The 18,616-nt window shown below is 40.9% G+C and overlaps 1 protein-coding gene across 2 annotated transcripts in view; it reads left to right on the top strand.

Moving 5' to 3' along the window:
• The first annotated feature begins 363 nt into the window (after positions 1–363).
• Positions 364–18,616, top strand: part of LOC127421448 (chloride channel protein 1-like) — a 32,094-nt gene continuing 13,841 nt past the window's right edge. For both annotated transcript variants that reach the window (XR_007893994.1, XM_051664503.1), the window contains exons 1-8: positions 364–486; positions 14,513–14,771; positions 14,874–15,005; positions 15,623–15,751; positions 17,195–17,328; positions 17,635–17,712; positions 17,909–17,987; positions 18,473–18,598. Coding sequence is in view for 1 of the 2 variants with exons in the window: in XM_051664503.1 (XP_051520463.1) it covers positions 436–486; positions 14,513–14,771; positions 14,874–15,005; positions 15,623–15,751; positions 17,195–17,328; positions 17,635–17,712; positions 17,909–17,987; positions 18,473–18,598 (988 nt within the window). In the remaining variant the exon portion in view is untranslated. The remainder of the gene's footprint in view (positions 487–14,512; positions 14,772–14,873; positions 15,006–15,622; positions 15,752–17,194; positions 17,329–17,634; positions 17,713–17,908; positions 17,988–18,472; positions 18,599–18,616) is intronic.

The raw sequence follows: 18,616 nt of genomic DNA, 5'->3' as shown, positions 1-18,616 counted from the left end.
TTGTTGCCAGGGGCGATCAGATGGGCCACTAATAAACAAGCTTGCTCCACAATGAAGGGGTAACTGGGTTTAGATTGGCATCTACAGCTCTTTGTAATTCACAAACTCGTTCCAATCTCCACTTCAAACACACATACACAAACAAAAGCACAAACACATGTACATGCCCAAAGTACATGCACATGCACATCCACATAAACCCATGCACACACACAGAGAGAGAGAGAGAGAGAGTTTAGAGTTAGGCAACCGGACTGCTGTGTAGCACCATTTGAGAAGGTGCAAGAAAAACAGAGATGACCGAGTGCATAAGAGAGAGAGATCGAGAGAACTTGTGTGTGTGTATGTGCCCTCTCTCCCTCAGTCCGTGCCACCCCAGGGTGGGAATGCTAAGACAGACAGTCAGTTTATTTTTGGGTCAGTGACAGTGTGTCAATGGCCGCAGATGCGTCGCAAAGGACGGCTCTGAGATACCAGCAGACCCTGGTCAGTCACGGTCTCTCTCCTGCTCTCTTTTGCTCTCTCTCTCTCTTTCTCTCTCTCTCTCTCTCTCTCTATCTCATTGTGTCTTCTGCTTTTTCTTCTGTCTGATCACTCATTAGTGTGTTATGATTTGCTGTTTTTCTGTCACTTGAAATCTTTTGATCTCAAAGATGTTGCACAATATCTGCATGACGTGTATTTCTATCACTGCTGAGTAAGTTCTGACTGAGCAATAACTGTAGCGCTCATGGGAAAGTGTGACAGGGTTTAGTCTGCAAAATTCTCTCTTTTTCTTTCTAATTTACTCTATCTCCTCTTTATGTAAGCTGATTAGAAGCTCTGTACCATCTTTTTGTCTTCTGCATGAGTTTTGAATCGCAACATTTTCTATTAGACAAAAAAACCCAGTCTGTACACAATGTGACTTCATATGGGAGGATATATAAAAATTGGTAGTTAATGTGAAATACTTTTGGGATCTTAACATGTCCTGTTGTGTGACACGCTATACTCCATCTAAAACTATTGTAAACAACACTTTTTATATATATATAATTTAAAGCTTTATACTTTAATGTTGATGAAGTTATTTAAATCACAAAGGAGATCTGTTTAACATCCCTATTGTCTGTCAGATTTTTCCCTTGAGAAGAAAGACCCCAGTAATGTCATAAGTCTCCTGTAGAGTTTCAGAAAGTGAATGCCAAGATGCCAAAGTCTGCAATCAAAATTCAAAGATTTCAATATGAGCGCAAACATTTTTTAACAAATTCTTCCAAGACCAAGTTATCTAAATAATATATTTTAATTATTGTGCATGCAGCTTTTATATTAGATATCATTAGATATCATTCATTAGATATCATATTGAGAGACTACATGGAACTACAAATTAATTTGTCATGCCACAAGAGTGGTGAAAAACCTAATATGCATTTTTCCCTCATATATCCATATAAATCTTAACCTAAAATGTGTTGCTTTGAATAGAGAGTAGAAATATTTGAGGCTGAATGTTGGGAGACATGATATATTGGATGATTCTCATGAATCCTCTCAAGAAAATATTTAACTCCAAAATCAAAAGAAACAAATAAGAAATTATAATTTAGCATAAAGAAAATAAAGCCTAATTTTAGGCACATTAAGATTTTGTACAGGACATTGTGACATTGTCATGACGGTTAAAGGGATAGTTCACCTAAAAATTACAGTTCTCTCATCATTTACTCACCCTCATTCCATACCAGATGTGAATGACTTTCTTTCTTCAGCAGAACACAAATTAAGATTTTTAGAAGAATATCTCAGCTCTGTAGGTTCTTACAATGCAAGTGAATGGTGATCAGACCTTCGTAGCTCCACAAATTACATAAAACATACATAAAAGTAATCCATATGACTCCAGTGGTTAAATCCATATCTTCAGAAGCAATATGATAGGTGTGGGTGAGAAACAGAACAAAATTGAAGTCCTTTATTATTCTGAATGATGGGAGTAAATGATGTGAGAACTGTAATTTTTGGGTAAACTATCCCTTTAGGCACAATTTACCCCTAATTTTCTTTACCACATTGTGAAAAACATTTATATTACTTATATTGTAAAGTATTTAAACAATATTTGACGTTTTCTTATAATAGTGCTCCCTTGGTACTGCCTTTCATTTTTGCTGATTTTAATTTAAAAAATCATTGCACAACATCATCTTTTAATTGTAAAAAATAAATATGACGTGTTATGGTTATGAGAAACATCACTGAAAATAATGGGAATAATACAAGAAAAACATCTGGACGTGTTATAGTAATGACAGTTCGGTTATAATGTGCTTAAGTAGCCTGAAAATAGTCACAATCAAAAAAATCTTAATGGTCCTAAATAGCTTAATTTTCATATAATTTAATATTTTGTTTGTATTGTTTTGGGGTTAAATTTGACCAGGACATTTTCTTGACAATTTCATGAGAATTGTCTATGATGTTACTCTCTGAGAGAGCAATATCAACAAGGTAGTATTGCTTTCTGATGTAATCAGTTGAGGTCATTCTTAGTGAGCTTTTGTAACATTGACTCAGAAGAACTGGGATGAAGATCCATGTGCGGTTTATTAGACAACAGATAAATCAGAGTATAAAAAGTAGTGGGTCGAAATACCAGGACCCCCCCCCCCACGAGCGGCTCCTGACGCGAGGAAGCACTCGACGCCGAGTCTTCCACAAGGTCGAGGGGCAGGTCTCTCCGGATGGGTCCTATGGAATTTTGTGATGATTGTGGGGTTGAGGATATCCTCTGAATTGACCCAGGACCTCTCTTCCAGGCGACAATCAGCTTGTCTGTTTTGTCTGTTTACTGCACGTTGGAGGCGGACGTGAGCTTGGTCCCATACCGTCTCGCTCCGTCGGATCCAGTCGTCAGGATGGTGCAACACGGGTGCAGAAGTGAACCATCCTTTCAAGTCGTTGAAGGACTGAATAGCTGCGGCTGACCAGCAAATCTTGGTTTTCCCTCCTCTTAGCATGGAGGTGAGTGGGGCTGCAATAGTGCTGAAGTTCCTGATGAATCTTCTGTAGAAATTAGCAACCCTAGGAATCATTGTAGCTCCTTCACAGTAGTAGGTTGAGGCCACTTCAACACCGCCCGAACTTTGCTGTCGTCCATGGCTACCCCCTCAGGACTGATGATGTAGCCTAAGAAGGAGACGGATATCTGATGGAATTCACACTTCTCGGTCTTGGCATAAAGTTGGTGCCAGTTAGGCATTTCAGGACTGCTCTGACATGTTTAATGTGTTCTTCCAAGGAATTCGAGTAAATTAAGATGTTGTCAGTTTAAACGATCATCCAATGATTTAACATGTCCCTGAACACATCGTTTATGAATGACTGGAACAGTGATGGGCTGTTAGCCAATCCGAACGGCATAACCAGGTATTCATAGTGACCACTGCTGGTGGGAAAGGCTGTCTTCCACTCATCCCCCTCACAGATGCGAATGAGATTGTAAGCACTGCGGAGATCGAGTTTGGTGAAGTATTTAGCAGTTCTCAATTGTTCTAATGCGGCCGGGACAAGAGGTAATGGGTATCAAAACTTGACAGTTATATCATTGAGACCATGGTAATCTATACAAGGGCAGAGACCGCTGTCCTTCTTACACACAAAGAAGAATCCAGCCGTAGCCGGTGATGTGGATGGTTGAAACCTTTGGCCAATTCCTCATCGATGGATGCCTTCATAGTGTTGGCTTCAGGTTCAGATAGTGGGAAGATTCTTCCTCGGGGCGGTGTAGTGCCAGGCAAAAGTTCAATGGCGCAGTCATTGGCATGGTGAGGTAAATGTGAGGCCTCAATGAAGTCGAGTATTCAGGAGGCAAATTTGGCACTGGTTTAGAATCGACTTCGATATCTGTGGTTCCAATGGACGGGCTTTAAACGGCTGGACAGACAGGTGGTATCCCAACGCATGATTTGTTTCTGTCGTCATGAAATCTGAGGGTTGTGTTTTTGGAGCCAAGGAAGACCAAGGACGACTGGATTGTGAGGGGAACGGATGATATAGAGACGTGTCTTCTCTGTGCACCCAAGTCGAGCAGGGCCTTAGTAATGATGGTATTCATAGAGAACATTATTTTTACAGATACTTCAATGCATGAGGTGGACTGGCTGGGTAGAACAGATGTCCTCACCCTAGGAGAATATAGTTGAGGTGGTCGAGCTGGGCAGTTCGCTCTCAGATGTCCTGCTTGGCCGCAATACAGACTCTTATCCGGCATTCTCGCTCCTCTGTGAATAGATGAGCTTGTCCGATTTGCATGGGTTCAGTGTCATTTGCGGGAGGGATTACTTGGTGAGGTGGATTAGGGAACCGGTTTGGCCTCAGAGAGTGTATGAGGTTGTCGATACGGATCGCCAGATCGATGAATTGATTCAGTGTTCTCCCCTCGTCACGACAGGCCAGCTCAGATTGCACCTCGAAATTTAATCCTTTACGAAACAAGAGTTTTAATGTGTCATCAACCCACACAGTCTGAGCGGCGAGAGTGTGAAATGATAGGGCAAACTCAGCTGCGGTATTACTCCCCTGCAGAAGTGACAGCAGCTGATCTCTGGCACTTTTCCCTCCCTCTGGGTGTTCAAAAACTTCAGGTAGCTGCTGAATGAAGTAATTGAAGGAGGTGAGACTAGGGCCCTGATTAGACCAGATTGCTGTCGCCCAATCCAACGCTTTTCCGGTAAGCAGAGAGCACACGAGGGAAATTTTACTGCCATCCATGGAATATAACATGGGTTGTTGCGCCACAAACATAGAACACTGCATTAGAAATCCTTTACATCTTGCCGGTGTACCGTCAAATTTTTCGGGAAAAGCCAGACATGGATTAGCAGTGATATTGCTCGGAGAAACTGAATTGGGTACCTGGCTCGGTTGAAATGTCGATGGTGCAGGATCTGGTGCGGTCAGATGATGAATCTGTAACGTCTTCACCAACTCCCCGGTTAGCCGTGTTAGTTGTTGTTGATGAATGGCTAATACGTTTGCTTGAGCTGATACCTCGGTGAACAGTTGCATGACGACCACTGGATCTGCAGTTGGCGAAGTCTTCTGTAACATTGACTCAGAAGAACTGGGATGAAGATCCATGTGCAGTTTATTAGACAACAGAATAATCAGAGTACAAACAGGCGTGGGTCGAATTACCAGGAACAGTAACAGCAATGAAGACAGGGCAATAATCGTGGTCAGTAACAGGCAAATGGTCAGGGCAGGCAGCAGACAGATAACAGCAATGGTAAACATCGTCAGTAACAGGCAAATGGTCAGGGCAGGCAGCAGACAGGTAACAACAATATCCAGATAAACAAACCAGGGTCGGAGAGCAGGCAGTAGACAGTGGAGAAATGCTCAGTGATGTAGCCATGGCAAAACAAGACTTGGATACTAGTTTGCTCAGTGCTTAAATAGTCCTTGAAATGGGGAACAGGTGTGTGTGTAATCAAACCAGGTGTGTGGGTTGTGGGATTTGTAGTCCAATTGTCAGTATTCAGGTAAGAGAGACCTCCAGTGGCAGACGAGAGGATTTTCCGGAGTGGTGTTCCTGACAGCCATATACGTATATTGTGATGTCACAGTGTGACTTACTGTGAGCAGTTTGTTACATTGATTGAATAAGTGAAAGAGAATGTATCTGCAATTTGGATAATTTTGGCTGTTGCAAAAAGCCATTATGTTCAGTTCACCTACAGTACAGTGTGCTTAGTAGTGAAATACTATAAATACTTTTATTTACAATGATAGACCAACTAAGTCACAATTTCTGCCCTTATAATGTTTGTTTTTGTGATGTTTTTGGTTGCATTTTGCCATAACTTACAGTTTACATTGTCGCTCTGCAACTCATTTGGATGTGTTGCATTGTTTACGTGTGCACATGAGGTCATTCCTCTCCATCTTTGCCTTTTTTTATTTATTTTTTACCGTCCTTGTTTTATTGTTGTAAACCAACATCAAAAAGTAGATTTGGCAAATTTACAGATGGAAAGAGTCTGAACACAATGGGCAGGCATGTTGGGATATGGCAAGTGTGGTCATCACTTACAGTAGTGCCAGCTTTGGAAGAACTTCTTTTTTAGAAGACCTTCAACAGAATTACATATGACTTTACATAACATCACATGACAACACCATAACAATCACCTCAATAGCCTTCACATAGCCATCATCATGGACCTAAAGCACGGCAGTATGCCACTTTACACCCCTTCCAGCGTGACTAACTGCGAAGTATATATGGATGTGGATAACCTGGGCATGTTAGCTTTTAACAGGAAGGACTTTAGCTTGGGCACATTGGCTTATAAAAGGAATTAATATTTGTAAATGTGTTCTAGACATCTTTTGATATCTTTATATGTTATTTGTGACTGTGACCAACCTGCGTGAGTTACACATTTTGCCATAGCGCTACATTTATTCTTAGCTGTCCAATGCTAGTTAGCATGACACTATCAACTGATTATACATTTCTAGAGTCCTTGAAATACAGATGAGCATATTGGAATATAGAGAGGTACAGGAAGAGAGAGAGTGCGAGAGAGGTGTGGAGAAGTGTGGCTCTGAACATTGGGTCACACCAAAGCTATTATTAGTACTCCGGCTAATGTTACAAGCCTGGGTAGAAAGGGGGATAACTCATTTAGGTATAGATTCAGAGAGGATGGTGGGGGTGAAATATGGAGAAAGCAAGAGATTACATGTACTGTGGGAACCTGTGAAAGAAACTGGATAGATACATGGAATGAAAGTGAGAGATGTATTATGAGGAATAGAGATAGATGATAAACCTATCATCTACATGGACCCATTCCAAAGTTGAAAGTGAGCACTTTAATTCAATAAAACGTTGGAAGTGCAAATACCAATAAAAACAAATATAGTCACAGGTGAAGTAGATACATTAATGAAACATTTAGAAAACGAATAAACCAAGAACACAGAACTTTAAATCTAGGATTTTTGTTTGTTTGTTTGTTTGTTTGTTTGCTTTTTGGGCAAGATATAAAGCTAAAGCAATTTGAATTTAAACAATAATTTTGAAAACTAAAGTCCAGTTTATGCACACCACCATTCACAGAGGCTTTCTGGCCTTGTAGCTCATACAGTATTTAATTTTTAGGCTATATATGAATAGCATAGCTTGGAATCAGTTATACTGTGAAAGCATAATTGTCACTCACATGTTAATGAAAGATTGTTTGTGACTGCAAGGTGTGAGATCTGGTGTGACATATAACCTCTATGCACGTACAATAGCTAAGTCTCATTATTGTGATAATTTAAGACAGGCAAAGCATGCACTTCGAAGCTTTAAATATAGTACATAATTAAATACAATGAACATCATCTGGCCAAGACAAATCAAGGGAATACCTGCACCATTGAATGAAGTATGCTAAACCAGGGACTAAAAACGGTTCAAGGAACAAAAATGAAAAATTATAACGAACTGAATTTTATGCAGAACGTAACTGAAAATGGGAATATTGTTCCGGAGTGAAAACGTTATTTTTAAATGCTGGTAACCGATTATAACCAGTTACTTTCATTCCAATCATTTTTTAATGAAACCAAAGTCCAAAAGTTTTATCACAGTAATTTTTAGAACTACATCACTTCATGTTGCCCGAAAAATGAAACATGTGTGGTGGAATGATCCGCCCCTCTGGCTCGTCATCGTCACCCGCCTCTTAGGGCCGCCCTTCAGCCAGGCTCACGATGGGAGTTGGGTGGGAGAGCGAGAAGAGGTGCATAATTAATAGGCCTTGTTTGGTCAGCGGTGAATGAAGCACAACTGATGGGGATAATGCTTCATCACCGCTGTCTTTAAAATGTAGTGCGCACCTCTTCTCGGGGAGCCGGCTTCAAATCTCCATGTGTGCACACACTGGCATCCTTGCACGCCCAGGACAGAGCTGGAAGGGATCGGATGAGAGGACGCGGTGCCGGACCCGTTCTTCAGAACCCCGGATGCCGTAATGAGTCGCCGAGGGTGAACTGCTCACGTTGCCACTGACGGGCTAAATGCCGGGCCGCCTTCCCCTCACGCAAGCCTGGGAAGACAGGCCGCCAGTGACGCCGCCACCCCACACGCCATGGATTGTGGAGGGGAGCATGAGTGGCCGACTGACCCAACCCGTGCCTGGGCTTTCCTTTGAACACTACCCCGCCCCTTTCACAGAGCCCCGTTCACCGCGAGGATGCCAGATTCCCCCTTTATTATGAACACTATTCCCCCTTGGACACTTTATTACCCCTTTTTGACATTTTTACGTTTATTATTGTTTTCAATAAATGCCTCTCTGAGGCTTGACGCCACGCCCACTGTGTCTGTCTCTTGCTCACCCTGCCACACACGTAATTTGATCCTGAAGGTGCTGCATCACACATTTCTTTGCCTAATTGCCCATTGTGGATGTCGCATTCTGTGACTGAAAATCTTTTTAACAACTATGAATAATTATTACATATACTGTACATGCACTCTAATCCAGATACAATGAAAATGGTATTAGAGGTAAAAAGTATGTTTCCAAGTCTTCACTGAATTATTGTTAGATACAGTGATGCATTTGATGCATTTAAGGAACAGTTCACCCAAAAATGAAAATTTGCAGATAATTTACTCACCCTCAGGCCATCCAAGATGTATTTGAGTTTCTTTCTTCTTCAGAACAGAATTTATGATTTCTAGGATTTCATTTCAGGTCTCCTCCTTTAAACAATGCAAGTGAATGTACTCCATTTTTTTGATGGTCCAAAATGCATATTTAGGATGCATCAAAATAATACACAAGACTCCAGTCGACAAATAAAGTCCTTCTGAACGCAAACGATTGATTATTTTTAGAAACAAAACAATACTTTTTAACTACAAATGTTCGCTTCCATACATCTCTGTGATGTGCGCTCATGAGAGGGATGATGTTAACTCGGTAAGGTCACGTGGAGGAGGAGGCAGGAAGCGCGTCATTGTTTACAATAGAAACTTGCACAGACCAGGCGCCGTACACAAACCAAAACAGTCCAAAACAATTTCAAAACAATATAAAATAAAAAAAAAATCATTTCCAAATAATAATAATAAAAAAAAAATGTAAACAATGACGCGCTTCCTGACTCCTCCTCCACGTGACGTGTGACCTTACCAACGAGCTTACGTCATCCCTCTCATGAGCGTGCGTCACAGAGATGTACGGAAGCGAACATTTGGGAATGGATCTGGAGGCCTGAGAGATGGCCACAGGGCAGGGACTGGGTCAGCAGGCCTGGGAGGCAGCCACAGGGCAGGGACTGGGTCAGGAGGCAGAATTGCTGGAGGAGGAGACACTGGGGAAGCGGGCAGAGCCATGGAAGACTCTGAGGGTGGAGCTAGGAGAGGCTCGACCAAGGCAGGTGGAGCCATGGAAGGCTCTAAGGGCGGGGCCATGGGAGGTGGAGCCAAGGGAGTCAGAGCCATGATAGGCTTGAGGGGCAGAGCCATGGAAGGTGGAGCCGTGAGAGGTTCAAAGGGTGGAACTGGGGATCTTAGTGCCCGGATCGTAGCTGAAGGCTCGAAGGACCATGGTGGAGCCGGGAGCTCGGAGGACCGAGGCAGTGCCAAAGGCTCGGAGGTCCGAGGCGGAGCTGGGGGATCGGAGGACTGAGGCAGAGCCGGTGGGTCTGATGACCAAGGTAGAGCTGGAGGGGAGGAGGTCCCTGGTGGAGACGAAGGCGGAGCCAGGTGACCAATGGACCAAGGCTGAGCCGAAGGGATGAGGGACCCCAGTGACACCGATAGCCTGATGGCCCATGGTGGAGATGAGGGGATGTAGAGCCGAGGTGTTGATGAGGGATCGGAGGCTCAGAGGGCCAAGGCGGTGTCGGAGGGTTGAGGGTCGAGGGACCCTGGAGAAGCCGATTGGCTGAAGGACCACAGTGGAGCCAAAGGGAAATAGAGCCGAGGTGGGACAGAGGGAACAAAGGGCCAAGTCGGAGTCCAGGGCTCAGAGGGTTTGAAGTTCCCCTTTACCATAGTTTCTCAGGGAGCCAAGGTCGAGCCGGTGATGTGGGAGGAGCTGGCTGACCAGGAGGAGGAGGAGGAGCAAATGTCTTGAGTGGAGCCAGCGGAGGAGGAAGGGACAGGGCACTGGACAGAACAAGGGTGTCCATTATGCTGGCTGGAACCAGGGGTGTGAAGGGTAGTGAAGTGGGAGCTAGGTACCAAGTCCAAGTCTATTAACCTGGCGAGAGCTGGCTCAGGGGTGGTCGAGGCTACAGGCACTGGCACTGGGACGGTCGAGGCTACAGGCACTGACTCTGGGACGGTCAAGGCTACAGGCACTGGCTCTGGGACGGTCGAGGCTACAGGCACTGGCCCTGAGACGGTCGAGGCTACAGGCATGGGTGCTGGCTTGTTGACCGTGGCAGGCATGGGCGCTGGCTCGTTGACCGTGGCAGGCTTAGGCGTTGGCTCGTTGACGGCTTGGAAGGAGTCGTGGATGGCTTGGAAGGAGGAGTCGAGGAAGGCGTAGAGCAAGGAGCTGTGGAAGGCGTGGAGAAATCTGGGAGAGGAGTAACCATGGTAATGGAATATAGCGAGGGATAATGGATGTTCAGTGTAGCTAGGATATAATCTGCTAGGGAAAGATTCTCCGCCTCCGGAAGCACTGTCATTCGGTAATAGTTTAAACCCATACCGTAAATGGACTTGAGGTACATATCCGATATGGTGGTTGTTTCAGCGAGTTGGAAGAACTTGATGGAATATTCCAAGAGGGGAATATCCTGCTTGAACAGTTCCATGAACACCCCTGTTAGCTCCATGCTCAATGTGTTGTGCTCGTCGGGGTCTGGTTTTCTGGGAGAGGAGGATTAGTGGGATTGCTGGAGTAGAGGAGGACGTTTGGAAGAGCAGGTAAGTGAATCAGTATTCTTTGTAGGTCAGTCCTTCTGTAACGCTGGGTTCTTGGAGAGGAAGAGAGGAGACGCAGGAGTAAATACTTTTAAATCCTTTAATGACAATCGCTGGAGTGGAACAAACGCTGGAGTGGAAGTGTGGAACAAACAATAAATCTTAACATCAAAACTTACAACGTAATACTTCATAAACACAACGTAACACGGACTGACAAAGGAATGGGCAAAACTAGAGGATAATTATACAAAAGGAGCTAAATGAGGGAATGGAAGACAGGTGAGGACAATAAGGAACAGATGGACGTGATGAGGGCAGTGAAACATGGGAGATGTAGTCCAGTAAACTTCAAAATAAGAGTCCTTGAAGAATGTGAAGGAGACAGACTGTGACACAGAGTACTGTCACTTTAAAAAGAATGTTATTAACCATTCTTTTATTTTGTTCGAACCGGTTACCATTTGGAAAGGAAGCTGCGGAACAAAAAAATACAGTTTTTGCTCAGATTGTTTTTGCTTCTTCTTCTGTTTTTATTATTATTATTATTTGATTTGATTTATTTATTTTACATGTTGCCTTTTAAGGATTCTAATTATGTACAGCTGTGTTTAATAGGTTGATAAATTGCTTCTCTATAAGTTCTGCCCCTTGAATCATTCTGTGCTCAGTTTTGGAGATGTGAAATTCTTTAGGCAAGACTAGTTCTGTTCTGAGTTTTAAAGGCTCATTCAGTAGGCCTAATTTTTTATTATTATTAAAAAAATATTTACTCCTAAAGTAATTCATTGTGATTTTTAAACAAAATCATGACCACTCACATGATATGAGGACACCAATCATATCAGTAACGGTAACCTTATTCTTTATGGAGAGGATCCCCTCATGTTAGAATCACATGATCAGTCAAATACTAATGACTTAATCTCAGTAACCGCCCTGTTATTGGACACTTTCACTCTTGGATTACATTAATCATGGCTGACTGTGAATAGTTAATTTGTACATTTCTGGCATCTGTTACTGAAAACTATTGATTTTAAATGATGCTGCATCCACGCCCCTAGGTGTCACTGTAAATCTATGATGACACAAAAAAGTTGCTGATTCCAAACACTACATGTACTTTTCAAGCCTTACCAAGACTCACTTCAGTCTTTGTATGTGAAACTATGCCATTAAAATACTTTATTGCCTGAAGCCATTAGATACAGTCTGTCTGAAACCTCCAGTGTGGTTGAACAGCCCAGATGTTGGCTGTGCTTTGTAACAAAACCTTGGAATGTCTTGGGTACAAGAATGTTGACATTGACTTAAAGTTTAGAGAAAACCAACATTTGAAGAATTGTCATGAACTAAAAGAAGATCTTATGAAACTGCCCAACTTCAATTTGAGGAGGCACTTTTCACTGAAAATACACACCTTAAATTTCACATTTGTTCTGCAGACACTAGCCACAGAGCAGATTATGCCAGGCAAATCACTTCATTGACAAATCTATTAGTATTTAGTGGCTTTGGAGAAAAATTTGCAAAGTGAGCTTTAAAATAGAGAAACCAAGCAGTCAAGGTTTTGCAAAGACAGCGGCATCAAGGTTGTGCTAATCGTTTAGAGATTAGAGTAATTTCTGGCTTTTGTCTTCTATAAAATAGGCCTATAGGTTGTTGTATAATTGTTCTACATTTCATGGAGCCATGTATCATTAGTATGTCTGACCATAATATGGTTGATACCATGAAATTCTTGTGTGCTGGAAATGCCTCATTTGTCACAGTGTATTTTTGTATAACATTGTAAATATTTATTTAGGTGATTATGAGACACCACTATGGTTTTAATAGCAATTCTGTGTAGTAATATTAACATGCCTTTTGTCGGAGTCCTAGCAATATCTATGAATTCAGAAAATAAGGCTCTCAGTCGGGCTGTATTGAATTCCAAAGCAATGTACTTCCAATGCGTTTGACTCTGATATGTTGTTCACTTACATTCACCTCCAAGGCATCAACAAAGTAGTTAATTCAGAAAATTGGTTAGACTCATGTGTCACCCTTATAAAATGTATGCATTGAACTCTTTGAGTTGTTTATCCTGTTTTGACTCAGAAGGCTTGTCAAGTATATTATATATTCTGCATGTGTATCATTTTTCTGGTTTATGCACTCTTACTTTAACCTTTTTTCTTGATTGTCGATCAAGTCTCTAGTCGATTGGATTTTGTAGCACTTTTATCCACCTGTAACTTGTAATGATAAAGTGAGAACACTTTTTATTTTTTCCTTCATTGCTTTCTAAAATTAGATTAATTAATCAACAGAATAAGGTATAACATTTGAAAAGTTGAGGCACATTACATTTTAAAGAGTTCAACTATCAGCAAAGAAATTGTTCTTTTGCATTAAATAATCACTGTTTATAAGTATTGCATGTATGGTACAGATATTAATATTAATAAATGAACTAAAACATAGTCAAAATATTTTGATCTTTTCTAATCCTATTGATGAACACTGTTGACAAGTGGTGTTTGTTTTTGCATGTGTGTGAGAAAGCAAGAAAGAGCAAGAGAGTGCAATGGGAATCGAAGACACTGGGAATGTATCTTCCAGATGTCAGGGTCTTATCCGGATGGTTATAAATCTAAATGTAGACAACTGCTCTTCCGCCGGTGGACTTTTTCAAGCATGGCGAGATTTTCCTCTATTTTTGGACTCTCCTCTCTCACCTCTTGGCGCTTCATGCTGTTTATGAAAAATAGGGTGACATATTACACGTTTTTTTTTTTTTTTTTTCAAAGACACACATTTTTGATAGGTGTTCCCCTGACCATTTATTATGTAACCAATTCAGTGAAGAAAATAAAAAGCTTGAGGTGCACCGTAGTTTATGAGCATTCGTCAAAACTAATGATAAAGGTGTTGTATATTTAAAATAGTTCAACAAAAGAACTACTGACAATTGAAAATAGAGAGCTCCTGAATAGGTACAATAAAATGTAAAATATAGTATCCTAACATATACTAAAAATAGCATTTATTCATGTTGTCCTGGCTCATTGGGACAATACGATACAGTGTACCTCAACATTTATTGATTTTGAAACTTGCTTATGAACTTCACTTCTGCGTAAGTAGTAACTTTACTCTAGTAAAACCTGTTATTTAGTTTTAAACATTGCCCACCAACATTACTCAATTTATTCAAATAATAGGCTACATGACTTTAATTACACATAAATAACAAATTTTAACACTATATTTATTCTGTATAGCCAGAGGGGAACTGGCTCCCCCGGATGAACCTGGTTTTCCCCAATGTTTTTTTTTTACTAACATCTTGTGGAGTTTTGGGTTCCTTGCTGCTGTTGTTTTTGGCTTGCTCTCTGGGGGCCTAAGGACAAATAATTTTTAAAGCATGATTTTCAATCAAGTCTTTCATTTAAACTGCTTAATTAGGACATGAGCCATTACAGAAATTACAGCAACATTTTCTGTTACAGCATCATTTTCTGTAAAGCTGCTTTGAAACGATGTGTTGTGAAAAGCACTATACAAATAAAAATATTCTTCTGTGATCAGCTATATGGAGAGTACAGGGAACACCCTGGTGGGTCTCAGCGGAGAGAGGCCACCCGCCTGCTAACAGAGAGACAGCGGAAAAAACATCACCACCACAGGCACCACCATCACAGTCACCATGCGCGGAGTCAAAGCCGAAGCCGCCATCACAGTCGCCACCATCTGGATCTGGACATAGGCAGTGCTGAAGACAAGCAGGAGCAAGAGCAGAGCCACACATCATCATTCAAAAAACGACGCTCCTACTCCAAGTGCCGAGGTCAGGGTGAAATTCTTACAATAGAAGATTGTGTTTAGCCTTCAAAGGTGAGTATGAGAGGTTTGGAAATCTAATATGGAGGTCATTGTAATGTTTTCCCAGACTGTGTGGCTCGAGTACAGAAGTTCCTTGTCTCTAAATTGGGTGAAGACTGGATCTTTTTGGTGCTGTTGGGTATTACCATGGCATTAGTAAGCTGGACCATGGACTATGCAAGTGCCAAGAGTCTACAAGGTACTGCAACTCAGAATTCCACATTTACCCATTATCTTCCATGTCTGGTGTCCTTCTCTTTGTTCCTCTGTTGATGAAAGTTTGTCTTAGATGTTGTGTTTAATTTATTTCAATGCAAAGTGTGTAATTTTTGTACCAAACTGAATTGCAAAAACAAAGGTTTCCCAAAAACTCCCCCCTGTCTGTCATTGGTTGGGAAAACAGATAGCCCCGCCCCACATTCACGCCATTGGTTGAGCTAATGTTAGGCTCGTCGGATGCTCAAACAAACAGCAATGTTTTGATAGTATTGTTTACACTCTTTTGAAAGTCAACCCACGAATGGCTTACCTATAGTTGTTTCTGCAAATTAAGCTGGGGATAAAATAATGTATTTTACTAATTAATAAACAAAATAAAACTGACACGTGCACATTACCTTCAAAGTCAGATAAAATTTTTTTTTCTATTTCCCAACCCATCCCTTTTATATCACATATTTTTTCCCCATGTTTTGTCCACCTATCTTACAACATCTTCCATTCCTTTGTTACACTTATCTTGCTTTTCTCTTCTGTCCTGAGCCTGTTTCCTCTCTCTCTGCCTCCATCACTGCTGTCCCTGTCCCTGTGTCTCAGCCTATAAGTGGTTTTATGAGGAGTTGAGTGGAAACATCCCACTGCAATACCTGGTCTGGGTCTCCTATCCCATGGTGCTCATCTTGTTTGCCTCCCTCTTCTGCCACCTGGTCGCTCCTCAGGCCATTGGTGTGTACTCTCATCTCTTTCCTCAACAGTTCCCTTAACCTCCTCTACTTTTCTATTCACTTTAGCTTTTGTATATCCTCTGCTGTTGAGCTAGCTGTACCCTTAAATAACCTATAACCTCTTTTGTATGCCATCTCTGCATACCCTCTGTTTTTACACCACATGCAACACAGTGTGACAAAAGTAGAACCCTCCTGTTCAAATCAACATAGTTGTCTGGTAATTTTTGATAGTTCTAGTTTTGTCGCGTCCTTTCACATCACTTATTTGCAGTATAGATGAGGTGTTAGATCTATGCTTTGCCCCTCAAATATGCCAGCTATGGCTATGTACGGAATAGCATACTACAGTACTATGCTTACTATTTCCACAGTGTACGGGATGTATGCACGGAATATCCAGATGTATTTGCCAAAATTTGCAGTATACAACAGAGCACACAGCAAGGAACACTATATCCCACAATGTAATGCGCTCGACCTTCTGACCTTCTATTTCCAGTTTGAAAAATGAACCAAAAGTAATATGATCCATGATTTTTAACATTGTTTCCAATACTGTTGTTTGATTGGACTGCTAAGAGTTAAGACGTTTTAAAACAAAATTGCATTAAAAATACAAAATAGATGATAATTGGATGCCACTCGTTAAATTAAACATGCAATAAATTGAGGTCATGTGACAACACTTTCCACTGTTTAAGCCATTTGATGTTTCATAATGCTTATTGTTTAAAAAACAATTTTAAAAGAATGTTGGCACTATTTTTTGTTTACTGCACAGTATACAATAAGCAGTAGCCTATGCTAGTGTAACCTATTTAACCCTTTTCTGTTTCTTCTGTACTCCACCTGATCACTGTTAGATTTACTTCTCAACAACGCCACCTGGTGGTTCATCTTCTGTATTCACCCAGACCAGTGGTTCTCAACCTTTTTGACTTCAAGGCCCTACTGTCCAAAAACATATCTGAAGGCCCCCTCACCCGAAACTAGACATGTCTGATTAAAATATTTAAACATGGATCATTTTTATTCTAGAAGTTTCAGAAAGTGTCTGTTTATAATTTGTAGGCATACATCTTAAAGTATTTTTTAACATTTTAATTGAGTTATTTTAATATTTCTTATTTTAAATCTATTTTAAGTCAACTTGAGGCCCCCTTGGAAGTGTGCTGAGGCCCCCGAGTGGGTCCTACCCTCTGGTTGAGAACCACTGACCTAGACAACATCTCCAAACACATTCCACATAATCAGTTTCTGCTTTTTCTTTTCTTTTTTTTTTTTTTTTTTTTTTTATGTCCAAAATTCCATGTCCAGCCTCACATTTAACACTCTGATTACACACTCATGTTTTATTTAAAACAAATGATCCTTACCTGCAAGCTTTCTCATTCCTTTGCACATTTTTTTATTTCTTCTTCTGTCTCTAATTGCCCCACAGGCTCTGGTATTCCAGAACTGAAAACCATCCTCAGAGGAGTTGTCCTGAAGGAGTATTTGACACTCAAGGCATTTATTGCCAAAGTGGTGGGACTCACTGCTGGCCTGGGCAGTGGAATGCCAGTTGGCAAAGAGGTGAGACAAATTGATTTTGCAGTGTCTGTGTTCATAAAACTTAACTCTACCCAGTCTGACCAAAAACAGTCTGAGATGATGATTCTTATTCTTAATGATATATATTTAATACATATAAATGAAATCTCCTAAGAATAAGCGCAATAACAGGCAAATTTAAGAATGGCTGCTCAGAAATACTGTATTTCAAATTATCTAAAATTCTGCTCTTTGATTGGGTGAGCATGAGCACCAACTGGGTCAGCTTGGGCCATCTCAGACCTTGGCCCCTAAATTCTGTTTTCTTGATATTTTTTTATGCTTCAGGGTCCCTTTGTTCATATAGCCAGTATCTGTGCAGCTGTGCTCAGCAAATTTATGTCTTTCTTCTCTGGAGTGTATCAGGTAAGTGCATGGACATTCTGTAATGCATTTTTGGTATTTCTATTAATAAAACACATAATACTCATTTATCATCCAGGGACAGACTTTCTTTTTCTTTTCTTTTTTTTTTACACACCATATGTAAGGACAGTACTTGTACATCATCTAGGCCATTTATAGTCCACTTTCATCTTTTTGTCTGCCTCTGTGTCAGTAGAGCCCATATTGTTATACAGACATCCTCACAGTGGGCTGTGCAGTGGGGGTTGGATGCTGCTTTGGAACCCCTCTTGGAGGTAAACTGCATTAACCAAAAATGATGTTTCAGTAATTGTTTCCTAGTTCTTTTCCTCATACATTTAGATAATCTGCAAAAAGGGAGTTGACATTAAATACTTGGAACTTGGAAGTTGTCCTGCGGTGTGACATGCATTAGTTCATCTAATTTAAACAGCATTTTCCTAATTCTATTATTATTCTTATACATGCAATTTTATGAGCTCATATTAATTTGGAGACTACAGTACATGGAAAAATTGTATTTAAACTAGTGAAGGTAGAAAGTTGATTAAAAAAATATTGAAAAACATATTAAATGTTGACTGGTTACAGGACCTAAGATATACACTTTATCTTAAATATTTATTTAATTTTAAAAATGGCGTAACATTTTTGTTTTATCATTCTTCAAGAGAAAACGCCATACAAAGTGTCAGATTAGTACAGCTATACTACTTTAGATGACAGGAAACCCTGCATTTGTTCTATATGCTGTTTGAAGGTGTATTGTTCAGCATTGAAGTCACATCAACCTATTTTGCCGTGAGAAACTACTGGAGGGGCTACTTTGCTGCCACATTCAGTGCTTTCATATTTAGAGTGCTGTCGGTGTTCAATAAAGATGCAGGTGAGATAATGTGCTAAA

The sequence above is a fragment of the Myxocyprinus asiaticus genome, chromosome 30 (genome assembly GCF_019703515.2).
Source record: "Myxocyprinus asiaticus isolate MX2 ecotype Aquarium Trade chromosome 30, UBuf_Myxa_2, whole genome shotgun sequence".
NCBI classification, from domain to species: Eukaryota; Metazoa; Chordata; class Actinopteri; order Cypriniformes; family Catostomidae; genus Myxocyprinus; species Myxocyprinus asiaticus.
This window is presented reverse-complemented; position numbering and strand designations above follow the sequence as displayed.